General features: G+C 58.9%; 1 protein-coding gene across 7 annotated transcripts in view; it reads left to right on the top strand.

The window, feature by feature from the left end:
* The window catches only part of PLXND1 (plexin D1), a 52071-nt gene that overhangs the window by 17352 nt on the left and 18005 nt on the right, over positions 1-16714 (top strand). For 4 of the 7 annotated variants that reach the window (XR_012431531.1, XR_012431532.1, XM_045385665.3 and 1 more), the window contains exons 2-13: positions 197-373; positions 2979-3110; positions 3426-3526; positions 3616-3745; positions 5136-5313; positions 5465-5573; positions 6023-6125; positions 11064-11168; positions 13656-13745; positions 13948-14041; positions 15318-15472; positions 16054-16205. Coding sequence is in view for 4 of the 7 variants with exons in the window: in XM_045385665.3 (XP_045241600.1) it covers positions 197-373; positions 2979-3110; positions 3426-3526; positions 3616-3745; positions 5136-5313; positions 5465-5573; positions 6023-6125; positions 11064-11168; positions 13656-13745; positions 13948-14041; positions 15318-15472; positions 16054-16205 (1526 nt within the window). In the remaining 3 variants the exon portion in view is untranslated. Of the gene's footprint in view, positions 1-196; positions 374-2978; positions 3111-3425; positions 3527-3615; positions 3909-5135; positions 5314-5464; positions 5574-6022; positions 6126-11063; positions 11169-13655; positions 13746-13947; positions 14042-15317; positions 15473-16053; positions 16206-16714 lie in introns of those variants that run through there. The other 3 variants (XM_074033101.1, XM_045385666.3, XM_074033102.1) reach the window with 3 other exon arrangements.

Raw genomic sequence — 16714 nt, forward strand, 5'->3', positions numbered from 1 at the left:
ACACCGAGGTCAGGGCAGGCCTGGGCTTGGGGATGGGGTCCTGTTTGTGTTTGGGCCTCAGCCCAGCACTGGGGATATAAAGTAGGAACAAGACTTGAAAGCTCTGATGCCAGGGCCTAAGATCCCAGCCAGCTGTGCGGGCAGGGAGCCGGAGAAGGTTTTGGAGCTGGGATCTAACGTGCCATTCCTCTTCCAGCTCCAGCCGGAGCAGCTGGACTGTGGAGCTGCTCACCTGCAGCACCCGCTATCCATCCTGCAGCCCCTGAAGGCCACGCCCGTGTTCCGTGCCCCGGGCCTCACCTCCGTGGCTGTGGCCAGCGTCAACAACTACACAGCGGTCTTCCTAGGCACGGTCAATGGGCGGCTCCTCAAGGTAGGGAGGGGGTGGGGGCGGGAGGCTCCCCTGGGGGTTGGCTGAGTGTCAGTCTGTACACAGGGCTGCTACAGGTCCAGCCTGACCCTTTGTTTTCTCCCATTCACCTAGCACTTTACAGTTTACAAAGTATTTTGCAAGTCTGTTTTTGCCACTACTGTTCATAATATAGGTGGCGTCTATACAGAGGAGGGAAACCAGGGCTCAGAGAGGGTGCTTCTGTCACAGGCTCTAAGACCGGGGCTTTGAAACCGTATGGGTCTGAGTTCAAATGTCTGGGCTCTGCCATTTGCTGGCCCTTTGACCTTGGGCAGCACATATTCTCTCTCTAGGCCTCAGTTTTCCTGTCTATTAAGGGCTGTAAGCTGTTATGGGGCTTTGGCAAGGTAAGACCACAGCCTGGTAAGCAGGAATGCTCATTCATTTCTCCTCCTGAGTCCTGCCAGCCACCCTGTCCCAGGGTGACTGGTGTCTGGAGTTAACTGTACCCTAGCCCGTGGCCCTGAGATTCCTGGAGCTGGGAGGAGATGCACAGAATCTGGTTTCCCTGCTCTGGGGCAGGACAGACATGGTGGAGCCTGGGCCAGACCCCCAGGTGCAGCCCTGGACCTGCCCCCAACCCAGCCACCTCTCCTGCTCCCTGTTGGGAGACTCAGCTAAGCGCCACCACTCTATTCATGCACCAGGCCCGGCCTAACTGCTCAGATCCGATCACCCAAGCTCCCCCAACCCACTGCCTGGGCAGATGTTGTGGGCTGGGTGGGCATGGGGAGTGGAGTCCCAGGACCCCACTGCTGCGGCTGGGGAGAGCACAGAGGTGGGGCTCGCCAATGGAGCTCGTGGTTTGGGGTCAGATACTCACATTTGGAGTCTGGCTCTGCCGCTTCCAGCTTTGTGACCTGGGGGCAATTTCTTCTTCCCTCCTAGCCTCAGTGTCCTGGCTTGGGAACATGAGCCAGGCCCCAACCCCACCCTCAACGCCCAGGAGGCTGCAGTTGTTAAGCACCCACTGTCTACCCAGAGCCTAAAGGGCATCCTCTCACTTAATTCTCACACCCCTGCAAGGGAGGCAGAGGCACGATTCCATTGCCACAGATGAAGACGTTGAGGCTCTGAGAGGGAAATGACTGCCCTCCAGACTCACGCAGTGGGAGCTGGACCACAGCCCACACCCCGCCACGGCCAGGAGCCTCTCACCCACCACCCTGCACAGTGTGGCCTCTGTCTCTAGCCAACCCTGCCCTGCTCGGGCCTTAAATCGCCACACCCAGCACAGGCCCTGGGGCACAGTAGGTGCTCAATAAATGATTGAAGGAGTAGAAATGAATTGAGTGTCCACTGGATGCCTGGACATAGGGGTGGGTACAGGCAGTGGCCTGAGCCCCTACAAGGCTCCGCCAGGAGGCCACCTGGGACAGGGGTGTCTCAGTCTGGGACAAAGCCCGTGGAAGCCTAGGGAGAAGGTAATTTTGACTTGGTACGTACAGGCTTCTGGGCCTCATGCGTGCATTGGTAGAAGGGAACGGGAAGGAATATTTCAGAGAAGAGCACAGCGTAGGCAAAGGCCTGAAAGCTGGAATGTGTGAGCAGGGTTGAGGGGCTGGAGATAAGGCTGGGGTTGTCCGGGTTAGATCACCAGGACCTCAAGTGCCAGAACAGGTTCATCCCATAAGCAGAAAGGAGCCACGAAAGGTTTGGGAGCCCCAGGAGGAAAGCTGGGGCAGGAACTGGCCTAGGAGGTGTCCGGACCACTGGCTGCATCTCAAAATGCCTAGCCTGGGGCCTGGCAGGGCCCAGACAAGACCAGCACGCTGGGAACAGGCAGGGCCAGGCAAGAAAGAGCAGTTTGGTGGGGCTCTGACCGGCATTGTTGTCCTCAGGAGGACACGCAGAGGGTCCCTCAGAGCCAGAGAAGCTTCCAGGCCCCAAATAGTCCTGGTCTTCCTCCTCCCTGCACCTTCCACACCCCCAGCCTTAAGTCTTGGACTCTGGGGTCAGGCAGGCCTGGTATTGCATTGTAGCCTTGTGATCTCTTCACTTTGTGCCTCTTGTCAACTCCCTCGGCTGCTCCCGACCTCAGATTCCTCCTCCGTGAAGTGGGCATGGGGGGAGGAATGAGACGTGCAGCCTAGCAGCTTCCCTGGGCCTGGCGCCATCAGCCTGATCTGTGTCTTATTTAATGCTCATGGCTCACCTGCCCCATTCGCTCAGGAAACAGTCTCAGAGAGGGGAGGCAGCTTGTACAACTTACACGTTGTAGAGCTCCTCAGTGTCAAAGCCAGAATCCAAACCCAAGCCCCTGCCCTTAGCCATGGTGCCTAACAGCCTCCCAGAGCACGTTTTGTAAACTGCAAAGCCTGCACAGATTCACAGGGCGGGATGCTGGAGAAGAGCCTAGAGGGAGCTCCTGGCGGGGGCACAGCAAAGGCAGAAGCATCGAGGCCAGGTCCAGTGCCCTCTCCTGCACACCTGTGATTTCCCACCCCTCCTGAAGGGTCCAAGACAGGATGGGGAGGCGGAGCTCCCAGACCTGGCTCAGGTTGTCCCCTGGGTTTGGCCTCCCCTGCTATGGGCTCCAGCACTCTGATGCCCACTACCCCAACAGATCAACCTGAACGAGAGCATGCAGGTGGTGAGCAGGCGGGTGGTGACTGTGGCCTACGGGGAGCCCGTGCACCATGTCATGCAGTTTGACCCAGCAGACTCCGGTTACCTTTATCTGATGACATCCCACCAGGTGAGGCCAGAGCCCCAGCCCAACGCCATCCCAGCACCAGCTGAGCCCTCTTGCTTGCCTGGCCTTTGCACACGCTATTCCTCTGCCAGGAGCACCCTCCTCCTCCATCCCCCTTATCTGCTAACTCCACCTTGTCCTGCGCCTCCCAACACGGACCTCGCCTCTTCAGGGAAGCCTTGTCTCCCATGTTCCCCCATTAGAGTGTTGACCTTCAGTTTCCCCAGCCTTTCATGGCCCTCACCATGCTGACCGTACTGCCTCCCCAAGGGAGAGGCTGGCAGTCTCACTGAGCTGGGCTCCCACCTCTTCCCCCAGATGGCCAGGGTGAAGGTCGCCGCCTGCAACGTGCACTCCACCTGTGGGGACTGTGTGGGTGCGGCGGACGCCTACTGCGGCTGGTGTGCCCTGGAGACGCGGTGAGGCTGGAGACCAGCAACACCTGGGCCGGAGGGCTGTGGGAGTGGGAGGAGCCGACCTCGGTCCTGACCCTATGATACTGCCCCAGGTGCACCTTGCAGCAGGACTGTGCCAATTCCAGCCAGCACCATTTCTGGACCAGCGCCAGCGAGGGCCCCAGCCGCTGTCCTGCCATGACCGTCCTGCCTGCCGAGATCGATGTGCGCCAGGAGTACCCAGTGAGTCCTGGGGGAGGCAAGACCCAACTCGGGACACAGAAGGGAGCCTCCCTTCACCCTGCACCCAGGCCCCGAGAGGTGGAGACTCCCCCCCATGGTGCCCCAAGGACCTGAAGACAAATAATGAGAACAGTGACAATGACTGGGCCTTCCTGACCAACTAGTAAGTGCCAGGCACGTGCTTTGTGCTTGACGTCCACCTCTGTTAGGCCTCACATACCATATGAAGCAGATGCTTTTAACATCCCCGTTTTACAGATGGGGAAACTGAGGCACCAAGCAGTGAAATGACTTGCTGCAGGTTGCACAGCTAGGGAGTGGTAGGCTGGAATCTAAACTCAAGAGGCAGGTTCCAGAGACCCAGGAGGGAGGGTACCAGTTGGAGGCTAGGAGGACAATGAGTCCCACCCACCTTTTTCCAGAACAGGGGATGAGGGGAGGGACCACCAGGTGCCAGACTGAAATTTCTCCTTCTCAGAAACAGATAAACCTGCAGTGCAGGGGGCTGGGTCTACCCCCGGCTTGTGCCAGGAGGGCTCTGGCAGGCAGCCTTGGCGGTGGGGGATTCTGGGCCCTGGCAAGGGGTGGGAGCTGAGGTTCAGACAGGTCTGGGGCTCGTGCATCCGGCTCTCAGTGACTTCTCTGAGGATGGGGGTCCTCTTCTTTCACCCTGGGGGGCTCTGACAGCCTGACTCTGGCCTGTAGCTGCTTGGCATCTGGGCCTCCTCTGCCCTGGCCCACCATTATCACACATCACAGAGTCCTTCCCTCATTCATTCAGTCATTTCATTCATTGAACAAATATTATGGAACACCTACTATGTGCCAAGCACAGCTCTAGACTCTGGGGACATATCAGTGATCAAGACAGACCCCTAGCCCCAGGCTTGTGAGGGAGGAGAATAGGCAAGATAAAACCTGAAGGTGATGCTAAGTACCGTGGAGAAAACAAAAGCGCATGGGGGTGGGAAGCAAGTTGTGGGTGCAGATATCTCAGGCCAGGTCAGGTAAAATATGCAGGAGGGGAGCCAGGGTGAGCGTCTGGAAAGAGTGTCTGGGTGGAGGGAACTGCCAGTGCAAAGGCCCTGAGGTAGAAACAAGATCAGCTGTTTTGGAGAGTATTAGGAGATGGGGTCAGAGGTCACGGGGGCCAGATCATGCAGAGCCTTCTTGACCACTGTAAGATGATGTTTCATTTTGCAGCTGGTGAAACTGAGGCTCAGAGGGTCACATGTAGGGCATAGTCCTCTAGCCCTGAGTCCTGGCCACCACTACCCCCTCCCCCAGGGGACATTCAGGCAGGGCCAGATCTTGGGTTGGTGCACAGCCCTGGGGCAGGCTGTGAGGGGCGTAGCCTGGGCCCCCAGAGCTGAGGGTTCCTTGCCCCCAGGGCATGATCCTGCAGATCTCGGGCAGCCTGCCCAGCCTCAGTGGCATGGAGATGGCCTGTGACTATGGGAAAAACATCCACACTGTGGCTCGGGTCCCAGGCCCTGCCTTTGGTCACCAGATCGCCTACTGCAACCTCCTGCCGAGGGACCGGTTTCCACCCTTCCCCCCCAACCAGGGTAAGCACGCTCTGCTGTTGGCACAGCCCCGGAGGGGCAGAACGGTGGACTCTCAGGCATGGGGATGGCAGGGGGCCAGAGGTCACAGCTTATGATGTTGGTGGCAATCCCCTGCCCCCATGTCCTCTCCCTGGCTCCCCATCCATTCCAGACCACGTGACCGTCGAGATGTCTGTGAGGGTCAATGGGCGGAACATCGTCAAGGCCAATTTCACCATCTACGACTGCAGCCGCACTGCACAAGTGTACCCCCACACAGCGTGAGTGGCATGGGGGCTTGCCTCCAGGTGGTGGAGGGAAGAACGCATCCCTAGGAAGGGTCTTTGCTCTCAGGGGGCCCGGGGAAGGAAAATCATAGCATCATAGAGTAGACAGGCCCCTCAGTTGTTCATTCACCAGCACATTTATTCATTCTGCAATAAATGCATACTGCCTGATGCCTGGCCTCTGTGGACAGCCAGGTGGGACAGGGCAAAGTGCTTTGATTATACTCAGTTTAGTCTCCTAAAGGCCCCATCTCTTTTGACTCTGCTTTGTATACCTCTTGTACAGGCAGCTCACTACCTTAAAGACCCTGTCTTTCCCGCAGCTCCGATGATGAGAAAGACCTTTCCCTGTGCTGGGATCTGCCTTCTGGGTTCCAGTTCTTGGGACAGGGATGAGGTGAGGGGTGGGGAACCAGGAGTTGAGGGGCCTCCTTGTCTTCCAGCTGTACCAGCTGCCTGTCGGCACAGTGGCCCTGTTTCTGGTGCAGCCAGCAGCACTCCTGTGTCTCCAACCAGTCTCGGTGCGAGGCCTCACCAAACCCCACGGTAAGCCAGGTTAGGGGGCCCGTCCGCCTCTGCCATTTCGTTAACTTTTTTTAAAAAACTTCACATGTTGAGAGTGTTTCCATGCCCTTGCATATTGCTCCGTAGGTTTGGTTTTAACACCTATGTGGGGCTCATCACGTACCACGGTGCATTTAACCCGCCTATAGCTGGACATACTGATTACTTCCTCTTTTTGCATTTTGATATAGCCAGGGCACTATGCATATCCTTGATGATTCCCTGAAGACCACTTCTTAGAAATGACCTGTTGGAGTGATAGTGTGGCCATAGTTTTACATCTTGAACTCAACTGCCTTCCAGAAAGTCTGAACCAGTTTACACCCCCACCTGCAGTAGGAAGACCGTTTCAACAACCCTAGGTGTTCAGGGCATTTGTCCTCAAGGCCTGTGGAGGTGATTCATTTAAGGTCACCCACCCAGGCAGTACCAGACTTGGGCCTTAATCCAAGTCCCTCTGCCCCTGGAGCCCATATTCTCCCCTCTTGTGAAAATCAGGAACTGGGTGGAAAGGGCCCTGCCTGGGTTTCTGCACCAGCAGTGGCGTCCCAAGGGTGGGTGGTGCTGCAGCTGTCCCTGGACAGGGAGGATGGGTTGGCCTCAGAAACCGCACGCTCCCAGGTCCTCTTGCTCATGTCAGTCCCTAGGACCCTTCAGTCTGACTCTGTGCTGGTCGGGGGCCATGCCTGCCCTGGCACTGCATGGTGGCTGGGTTTAATCAATTAAATGGGGCGGGAGCAAGAGGAAGAAATGTAAAAATGGATCAATCTAGGCTTTTTAGTGTAAAGATAAAGTAAAAATGGACATGCCACATACCTCGCCCCTGGTTGGTTTCTGAGATGTGTTCACTTTCCAGGTGGCCTGTCACCTTTGCCCAGGAAGCCTCTAAGGCCACTACAGTCCATGTCAGGATGGCCAAATGGGATGCCTGGGACCTTGGGTGGGGTGATGAGGCCTAGCCAGGTGGGATGTGCCAGGGTCCTGAGATCCCAGCTCGTCCCCTCTCAGACCTGGCCCATATCAGGGCTGTGGGTGGCTGGGGTAGAGCACCAGGGCTCCTGTAGCTCATCTCTCCAGGAAAAGGCTGGTCCTGCCCATTTTCCAGATGGCACAACTGAGATAGCCAACATGGCACCTGGTGCCCTGGCTCCCTGCAGAAGGTCACTGGGGCCCCACCCTGGGCACACATCCTGGGGAAGCAGCCCCAGCACCCAGAGCCTCTGCAGCCCCAGCCTCTGCACTGGGCTCAGAGAATCTTCTCAGGAATCCCTGAAGCCCTGTCTACCCTGGCAGGTGCTAAGGAGGGGGCTCCGTGGCCTCAGCCTGGAATCCCCTGCTCGCTCACAGCACACAGCACCTCCCGCCTGAGCCCCATAACTGCTTTGAAGAGCCTGGCAGGGGCTGTGCTTAATTCAAAGAGGAGCATGGCTGGGGGGGCTTCCAGCACTGGAGGAGGGCCCAGTGGAGTCTGTGCAGCTAAACCATGCGGGAGCCCTGAGCGGCTTCTGGACCCCCAAATTCCACAGTTGAGGCCCCACTAGGACTCCTGCTCTTGTTTGGGGACCCCATCTCAATCACGTCTCTTCCTTCCAGCCCCCAGCCCAGGGCTGTGTACACAGCAGGGCTCGGTGATGGCAGTGTGGGATCACGCTGGGCAGCAGCCTGCTCCTTGTGCTCTAACTTAAGGGGTGTGAGGAGGACCCAGCCTCGTCGCAGTTCATTCAGCATTTATTGAGTGCCTGCTGTATGCCTTAGTCAGTACGGGGCCCTGGGAAAGAACCGAGTTGGACTAGTCCTGCCATCACGAGCCAAGAGCCTCAGGTGTGAGCTGTGGCCGTGTGATCCTAGGGAAGCTACTGAATCTCTCTGTGCCTCTGTTTCCCCATTTATAAAATGGGCCTGCCTGAAGGATTTGGTGGGGATCTGGAATTATGCCCGTAAGGCACCAGCTCTATACTTGGCACATAGTAGATGCCCACTACAGAGCCACCATGCACCTTGGGAACTGACGCCCACTCTGTGCGGGTGGCCAGAGAGCACTTCTCTTGAGAGGGGACCTTTGTGCTGGGTCTTGAGAGAGGCACAGGAGCTCACCCCCTGGGAGGGAGTTCCATGGCAGCGTCCCGTCAGATGGCTATCCCCCAGGTCTGCAGTTCTTCAGGCCAGGAGCTGGGGTGGAGGCATGGAGGAAGCCGGTCTGAGAATTACAGTAACTAGCAGAAGAGGCTGCCCCGGGCCTGCAGGAGGCTCTGAACTGATGCTTAATTTGGCATTTAATGAAGTGCCAGTTGGTCATAGTGGCGCTGTGGTCTCTGTGTGGACAGCGGGCAGCAGGGTCTGCACACCACCTCGGGAGCTGGGAGAAGTGTCCCTGGGAAGGGAGGTGCTAGGGCCTGAGCCTCCTGTCACGTTTCCGTTGTCCCTCATGGTCCCCACATGAAAGACATGGGAAGTAGAGGATGCTGGAAGGAGGGCTCCAGCTTTGGGGGAGGCAGGGAGGAAGGTGGATGTGCGCCCCATTTGCAGGTGCCTGAGGGGTGAGGTAGCTTCCCTGGGGGTGGCTTCCCAAGGACCACTCATAGGGGTGGGTGGTCACTAGGGGCCAGTGGAGAGAGTGGGGTGGTAGGAACATGGGGGCAATTGTGGGGCCCCTGGGGGTACGAAGAGGTAGGGAGGGACCAGGCCAGGTGGATTCAGGGTCCCTGGGTAGTTGAGTGCCCTGATGGTTTGAGACACCAGTTCTCCCCGCTGGAGTTTAGGAGAGGCTTTGCGAGAGCTGTGAGGACTCCTTCAGCCTCGGTTCTCTAGAATGGGGGTGAGCATCCACCTGGCCACAGGTTACAAGCGGCTAAGGGGAGTGGGGTGACCCTCAGGGGTGGTCCCACATCATTCACTGTGGGGACCCTCTTGTGAGAGCACCTCCTGCCCTGTCACGCCTCAGCCCCATATCAGCACCTACCCACTGGTGGGCTGGGGCCAGGAGGACAGAGGCTGGGCCCTAGCCAGCTGCAAAGCAGACCTGGCAGTGGCTCCGAGGCCTGAGTGGAAACATGTGGGTTCCATGCCCTGGGATTCTGTGGAGTTTACACACAGCACAGGGCAGCCTGTGGTCTGCAGGGGGCCTGGGGCTGGCTCCGTCTGGGGGCTTTGCCTAGAGAGGGCCCCTCCTTGGTAGGAACACGGAGGCCCGGAGAAGGTCAATGGCTTGTCTGTTCTGGCATAGGGAGCCAGCAGCACCCGGGCCTGGCTATGCTGCTTCTCTAGCCAAGGCCCCTGAGGTTTGCACCAGGCCCTGTCCCTAAGGGAACTCCCCACTCTGGTCTTGTGGTCAGCAAATGGTCTGGACGACTGGAGCGTTCCTGTGTTGCCCGTTCCACTGTAGGCAAACTGCTTTGCTTCTGTGTGCCTCAGTTTCCTATTCTGTAAAATGGGTGTAATGATAATGTCTACCTCCTAGGGTTGTTGGCAGTGGAATTTGGTGAATTTTAGAGTGCGAAGTGCTCAGAACGGTGCCGGCAGAGGGAGGGCCGGATGGGCTGGCGGCTGCTGCTATTAGCGTTTTGTCATCACCAGTTCTTGTTGTTGGCATTTGCATCCCCTCGAGGTTCGCTTTTGGGCTGGGGTCCCTGAGGGGAATCAGTCCCTGTCCTGCCCTCATCTGATGTAGAATAAAGAAACCTCTCATATTTTGTGCCAAGGCCTTTGGCCTGGCTGGGTGACCTCATGCCACGTGGCCCGTGGGCACTTTTGCTTTCTGGCCTGATTCTAACCCAGATCCTTCCACAGCCAGCCTTGGGAAGGAGGGCAGAGTAGGAAGTCCCTGGGCTGAAGGGTGGTTGGAGGCCCCTTGGCATGGGTGTGGCTGCTCAAGGGTCCCCAGTCCTGCGCTGCTCATGGTCCCAGCAGGTCAGATTCGGGAGCAGGAGGAGGCAGGAATGGCTCACTGGGGCCACCAAAGCTGGAGGACACAGGGCAGGTTGGGGAATCCATACCTTCCAGCTCAGAGCAGTCACTAAGGTGGACGTGGCGGGAACAGCCCTGCCCCTGGTCTCTGCCCCTCCAGAGTCAGGCACCTGGGCTTCAGGGGCCAGCCCTGTCCTCCGCCCTCAGGCAGCTCACTGCTCTTGGAGGCTCAGAATCTCCCCTCCCTCCCTCCCTTCCATCCTTCATTCCTCCTTCCTTCTTTCTTTCCCTCCCTCCTCTCCACTTCCTTCCTTCCCTGAAGCAGCTGCTCTGCCAGGCCTCAGTAACTCCACCGCCAAACAAGGGCCAACCATGTGCTGTCCCCCCATGAGCCCGGGGCCCTTCCTGGGGCTGGCACCTTCACCCAGAGGCTGTGACTTGTACCCGGGCTGTGGGGAGGGGTGTTCCCTGCGGACCGGTGGTACCTGGCCCTCTGAAATGTCCTCTTGGTGTTTGGAGCCCTCCCTGTGCCTTTCCTATGGGCTTTTTGGAAGCCCAGGGTTTCTCTTTTCTGAATCGCTTCACATGAGTCAGTCAGGAAGCTGGAGTTTCAGCCCTGGGGGCATCTCAGGGAGTGGGTGCAGCTTCCCTGTTCTACTATTGGGAAAGATGAGGCCCAGAGACAGGAAGGAGCTGGGCCTGGAGCTCAGCCTCCCAGCCTCCTCTGAGGCCAGGGAGCACTCATGGAGGAAACTGGCCCCACCACTGGGCGAGTTATCCCATCTGCCTGTGCCCACCTTCCTCATCTTTAAACAGGGCCGATGCGACCTGCCCATAGGATGGAAGGCGGTGGTGGTTGGGAGGCACGGGGCCAGGGTGGTGGCCATTAGGACTGAATGACTAGTGTTTTCTCCCCAGGAAGGCAGGACCGCACTGGGCAGGCTGGGGTGCATTGAGTCCTCCTGCCTCTTCTCTGAAATGCCCCCGTGTCACCCTCTCCTCCTGTTTCCTCTGCAGAGCCCTCAGGATTGCCCCCGGACCCTGCTCTCACCCCTGGCGCCCGTGCCCACGGGTGGCTCCCAGAACATCCTGGTGCCTCTGGCCAACACTGCCTTTTTCCAGGTAAGTAGAGGTCAGGCCAGCGCCAGGTGGGGCCAGGAGGAGGCCAGGGAGCACGCAGGCCACTAACTGCCCCCATGTCCCGGTGTGACCCCTGCTCTGGGCCCACTGCAGTGCTTTGGCACCTGTGTGGGCTTTGCTTTTCTTTCTCTGAGTTTCCACATTCTGCATGAGGAAGCCTCACTCTGACTGCATGGGGCTGCAGGAAGAGGAAGTGGTGAGGGCCAGCCAAGGGGGAAAGCCGGGGGCCAGCAGCTGCCAAGGGAAAGGCAGTGCCCCCAGGCTCTCCTGCCCCGTGCTGTAGCCAGAGGGTGGACACTGCCCGTGTTGTGCCCTATCCTGTCCTCCCTTAGCCTGAGCTGTGACGCTGGACACACCCACCCACCACTGAGCCCACTGCCCCGTGGGTGGCTTCCATGTCTTCCCTGCAGAATAACTAGAGAACCCCTCGGTCACCCCGTTCCCCATTGTCCAGATGGGGAAGATGAGACCCAGGAAGGAAAAGTAGATGACGCCAGATCACACAGCACAGAGCTGGACTTGTCCTTAGCCCTGGACTCCCCATCCAGTGCTCGTCTTTGCAACTAGCCCCGCCCCCACCATCTGGTCTCGGGGTGGGGGATGCAACTCCTTTCTGGACCCCTCCTGGAGGAGCGTCCTGGGTGGGAAGCATTGACGAGTCCTGGAGGCGTGCCAGCCACCCCCCTTCCCAGCTCCTTGGAACTCGCCATCTGTTACTTCCGTGGAGGAGCTGAGGCCCGTGAGGGCTCTCACACGTGGGGACCACGTGCCGGGCATCTGGGATGTGTCGGGAAGCCTCGTGGCAGGGGCTGGAGCTCTGGGAGGGCTAGGGTGGGGCCTGCCCTCATCCCTCAAGCCCTACCCTGCAAGAGTTGGGGCAAGCACCTCCAGGAGCAGCCAGGGGACTGGGCGGGTGGGCAGGATGGCTCTGCCCCTGGGCCGTGGGCGCCTGGGATGGGGAGGTGCAGGCCTGACTTGAGTCCTGCCGATTCTTCCCAGCTGTGTGGTGGGGCAGTCTCCACTCTGACCGAGCTGCAGGGGCGCCTGCCCTCCTGCCCCCCGGGGCCTGCTCCTAGAATACCGAAGGCAGGCCCAGCGGTGGGGGCCTGTTCGCTGAGCCTATATCCTGGGGAGCCCTGGGACAGGCTGGGTGTGCTGTTCTGAGGTGGCTGAGGACTCAGAGGAGGGACCTGTCTCCAGCTCAGCGTGGCAGGGCACAAAACGGACTTTTGGCCCCGTCAGCAGCCACTTTCCTGTGTTAGCTTCCGGGCTGGGACCCCAGAAGCAGGGAGGTTGACCTGCACTGTCCTCAGGGTGTCACATCTGCCAGCCACAGGGACATAAACAGGAAGCTCTGCCACGCGGCTGGCTGGGGGCTTGGCGTAATACACAAAACCTGAGTCTGTTCACTCAGCAAGTATGTATTGGTGCTGCTCCTGAGAGGGCCAGATGAGCCTGGGGAACTGAACCTCATGACACAAACGTTATTGGATACCTCCTGCATACTAATAATAGCAAGCACATATTAGGCCCCTACAGTGTGCAGCCCCCTGAGGTACACAATCTCCAGTTTTCCCAGCAACCCTATTCCCATTGTCCAGGAAAACCAAGCCTCAGAGAAGGGGAGTGACTTGCATGAGGTCACACAGCTGGGAAATGCAGAGGTGGGGTTTGAACCCAGACCAGGGCTCTTCCAGCTGCTTTCTGCTGCCCTTGGGGGTGGTGTCAGAGAGGCCGAGGCCCAGCCCTGACCCTCCCCGGTTGTCGAGGGGACAGGTCAACAGCCAGGCGAGGGGCTAAGGGTGGTGCCTGGCACACAGGGTTTGGGGAGGCTCTAGGAGCATCGTAGCGCCCCAGCAGACACCTGAATAGTTGCTGCTGAGGGAATGAATGAGGATTGAGTGAGGTACACCCCTTTGATTTGAGGGGAGCATCTGGGAAGGCTTCAGAACAGGGGGCTTTTAAGCTGGATTCTGAGGGCTGTGTTGAGCTTTGCTGGGTGGTAGAAAGGGAGGCAGCTGTTCAGGTTAGGGGAGGGCTCGGGCAAAGGCCGGGGCAGGGGAGCCTGGCCGTGTTGGGTGTCAGGGCATGTCTGGGCAGGGCCTGGTAGGGCAGGATGGGAGATGGGAAGGCTTGAAGAGCAGGGGAACCCCGCTGGGAGTGGAGCCTTAGGAACTGAATACAAGGCCCTCTTGGTTAGATCACTGGGGGTGCTGGAGAGGCTTTTAGTGGTGCTGAGAGCATGAGGCCAAAGTCCTTGGCATTCCTGCACTGCTTGCCTCCCTCAAACATTGGATGTGATGGCCAGGAAGGGGATTTTGGGGGATGGGACAGCCTGGGCAAAGGTCTGACAGTTCAACCAAGCCCACTTTTCTCAACAGGAGCCCATGGTGTCCTGCTTGAGTTAGAGGGCGACACGTGCTGGCTTGGCTCTCCTCAAACCCGCTTCCCACTCCCTGTTTCCTACAGGGTGCAGCCCTGGAGTGTAGTTTTGGGCTGGAGGAGATCTTCGAGGCTGTGTGGGTGAATGAGTCTGTTGTACGCTGTGACCAGGTGGTGGTGAGTGGGGTGATTCCAGCATGGGTGGAGGACGGGCCTGCATAAGTCCAGATGCTGTACCTCTCACCCCACCCTGCCTCTCTCTGCCTTCTGGTTCCCCCATCCCCAGCAGCCCCAACTTCATCTGCCTCCATGACACCCATCCCCAGCAGAACCCCAGGCACTACCCATGCCCCCTATGCTCTTTTCCGCCCTTTTGCAGCTGCACACGACCCAGAAGAGCCAGGTGTTCCCACTCAGCCTCCAACTAAAGGGGCGGCCAGCCCGATTCCTGGACAGCCCTGAGCCCATGACAGGTGGGCACCCCCACCCACCCCACATGGCCTCAGTGTGGTGGGTGGGGCTCGGCCTTGTGCGACACATTCCAGTGGTTGCCCCAAAGCTGCAGATGTCCCACCCCATTGTTCCCCAGCACACACAGAGCCTTATATCCCAGCCCTGCCATGCCATGCCAGGCTCTAGGCCTTGGGGTCTCCATGCATACTTTCCCTTGCCTTCCTGGGCCTGATTGTTCCCATAGAAAAGAGGACACAGGCCAGGCGCGGTGGCTCAAGCCTGTAATCCCAGCACTTTGGGAGGCCGAGACGGGCGGATCACGAGGTCAGGAGATCAAGACCATCCTGGCTAACACGGTGAAACCCCGTCTCTACTAAAAAATACAAACCTAGCCGGGCGAGGTGGCGGGCGCCTGTAGTCCCAGCTACTCGGGAGGCTGAGGCAGGAGAATGGCGCGAACCCGGGAGGCGGAGCTTGCAGTGAGCTGAGATCCGGCTACTGCTCTCCAGCCTGGGCGACGGAGCGAGACTCCGTCTCAAAAAAAAAAAAAAAAAGAAAAGAGGACACAGTCCTTCTGCAGAGCTTGGAAGGACCTGATGAGCCGGGGCTCGCCCAGCCTTGAACGTGGCATCTGGGGTGTGGTCAGCACCCCTTGAGTGGCGGCTCTGCAGTTGCTGTGACTGTGTTGGGTCTACTCTCCAGGGGCTCCTCTGTTCATGGGGAGTCTCAGGCATCCCTGGTGGACGTGGTGCCCTCCAGATTCCCACCGTGAAGGTCCCAGAATGGCCCTGCACACCCAAGGCCCCAGAGAACCCTCCCTGCCCTCCTCCTTGAGCTACTTGGAGGGTTTGAAGCCCCCAAGTCCTCATAGCCCACATTACTCAGGGGTCCCTGGCATCCTGCGGCCCTGCCGGGGGTGATGAGACCCACTGTGGCCTGGGTGGGATCTGGCTGTGCCACCCACAGGCCTTGTGAGCTCGGGCGAGTCCCTCCTCTCTGAGCCTCAGCCTCTTCTGTGTAAAGTGAGGCTGACCCCAGGCTCCCAGCTGGAGTCTCTGTGAGGGGAAGGAAATCAGGGAGGCCGGGGCTGCACTGTGCTCAGCACAGGCCCCGGGGTTTGGGGAAGGGGCTAAGAACCTCACAGGATCCTGACGCCCAGAACCAGGACTTCCTCTGGGTGGGACACCACAATGATGGGGTGCAGACCTCTTGATAGCTGTTGAGTGTGGAGGGGACAGCGGTGATGGGGCATGCACTACAGAGAGGGGCTGACCGAGCTGCCCCGTGTCTCCCCAGTCGTGGTCTATAACTGTGCCACGGGCAGCCCCGACTGTTCCCAGTGCCTGGGCCGTGAGGACCTGGGTCACCTGTGCGTGTGGAGCGACGGCTGCCGCTTGCGGGGGCCCCTGCAGCCCATGCCTGGCACCTGCCCCGCCCCCGAGATCCGCGCGGTAAGCACGCCCAGTGGAGGCACGTGGCACCCACACTCTGGCACAGCTCATAGGCAGCATCCACAAGGGTCCCACTCCCTGGGGACTCGAACACCAACACATACACCGGCTCATGGGTGCAGTATCACCTGTGAACAGAAGGAAGTGCTCTGCCTCACAGAGCTGACGTTTCAGTGGGGGAGGTGGACAGTAATAAATAAGGAAATGAGTAAATTATAGAAGGCATTAGAAGTGTGGAGTGGAGGAAACACCGAGGGCTGAACGTTGTTAGCTTTGGGGGATACCATGATCACTAAAGCCACCAATGACATGACCAAACATTGCCCCTGGGAGCTGACCTCAGCATCCTGCAGGAGAACCCCTAAGTAACATCCCCGGCCCACATGGGCTCAGTAATGCACACACATATCCTCCTTGGCAGCACAGTGACCTGCCAAGTGGCCACTGCCCCAGCCCCACCTGAGCCCCCAGACCTTCCTTTAAGCATGCCCGTGCCCTGCTGGGTGCCTGTGACTGTGGGCAGAAGCCTGCTGGCCTCCAGTCTCAGACCCCATTTGCCCCTCTCTCGGGTCACCTGGCAGATTGAGCCCCTGAGTGGCCCGTTGGATGGCGGGACCCTGCTGACCATCCGAGGCAGGAACCTGGGCCGGCGGCTCAGTGACGTGGCCCACGGCGTGTGGATTGGTGGTGTGGCCTGTGAGCCACTGCCTGACAGATACACGGTGTCGGAGGAGTGAGTAGCCACGGTGCCCCCACCCACCCTCTCCAGCAGTGCCAGCCTCTGCTCTGTCCTCACCCCTCCCTCCCCATCCTCCGTCCTCACTCTGCTGCTTTCTGGAAGCCTGTTGCTTCGTGGCCTCGGGGACTGTGCCGAAGCCATTCCCACCACACATCCTGCCATTTCTGCTTGGGGCATCTGCTTTATCCTTCCAGCTCTGTCTCTGATGCCAGCTCCTCTGGGAAGCTCTCACAGGCTGCCCTAGCCCAGCCTTTCTTCCACCTAAGCCTTGCTCTGAGGAAAATCATTTAAAATTAAAAAGGCTGGGGCTCCTGGCATGGTTTAGAGATCTATGACTGGCCCAGAGGGGTCCTAGGAAACATGCATGAGCAGAGACTGAGCTGGCTTTCCTTTCGGGAGGCCGTGCGTCTGGCATGTGGAAGAGCCGTCATCTACCAGCCCAGCAGACGTTCTCATGATCAGAGACCGTCTTGTCCCAGCCCCTTGTCTTATAGTTGCAGAAC

Source organism: Macaca fascicularis, chromosome 2 (genome assembly GCF_037993035.2).
Source record: "Macaca fascicularis isolate 582-1 chromosome 2, T2T-MFA8v1.1".
NCBI lineage: Eukaryota > Metazoa > Chordata > Mammalia > Primates > Cercopithecidae > Macaca > Macaca fascicularis.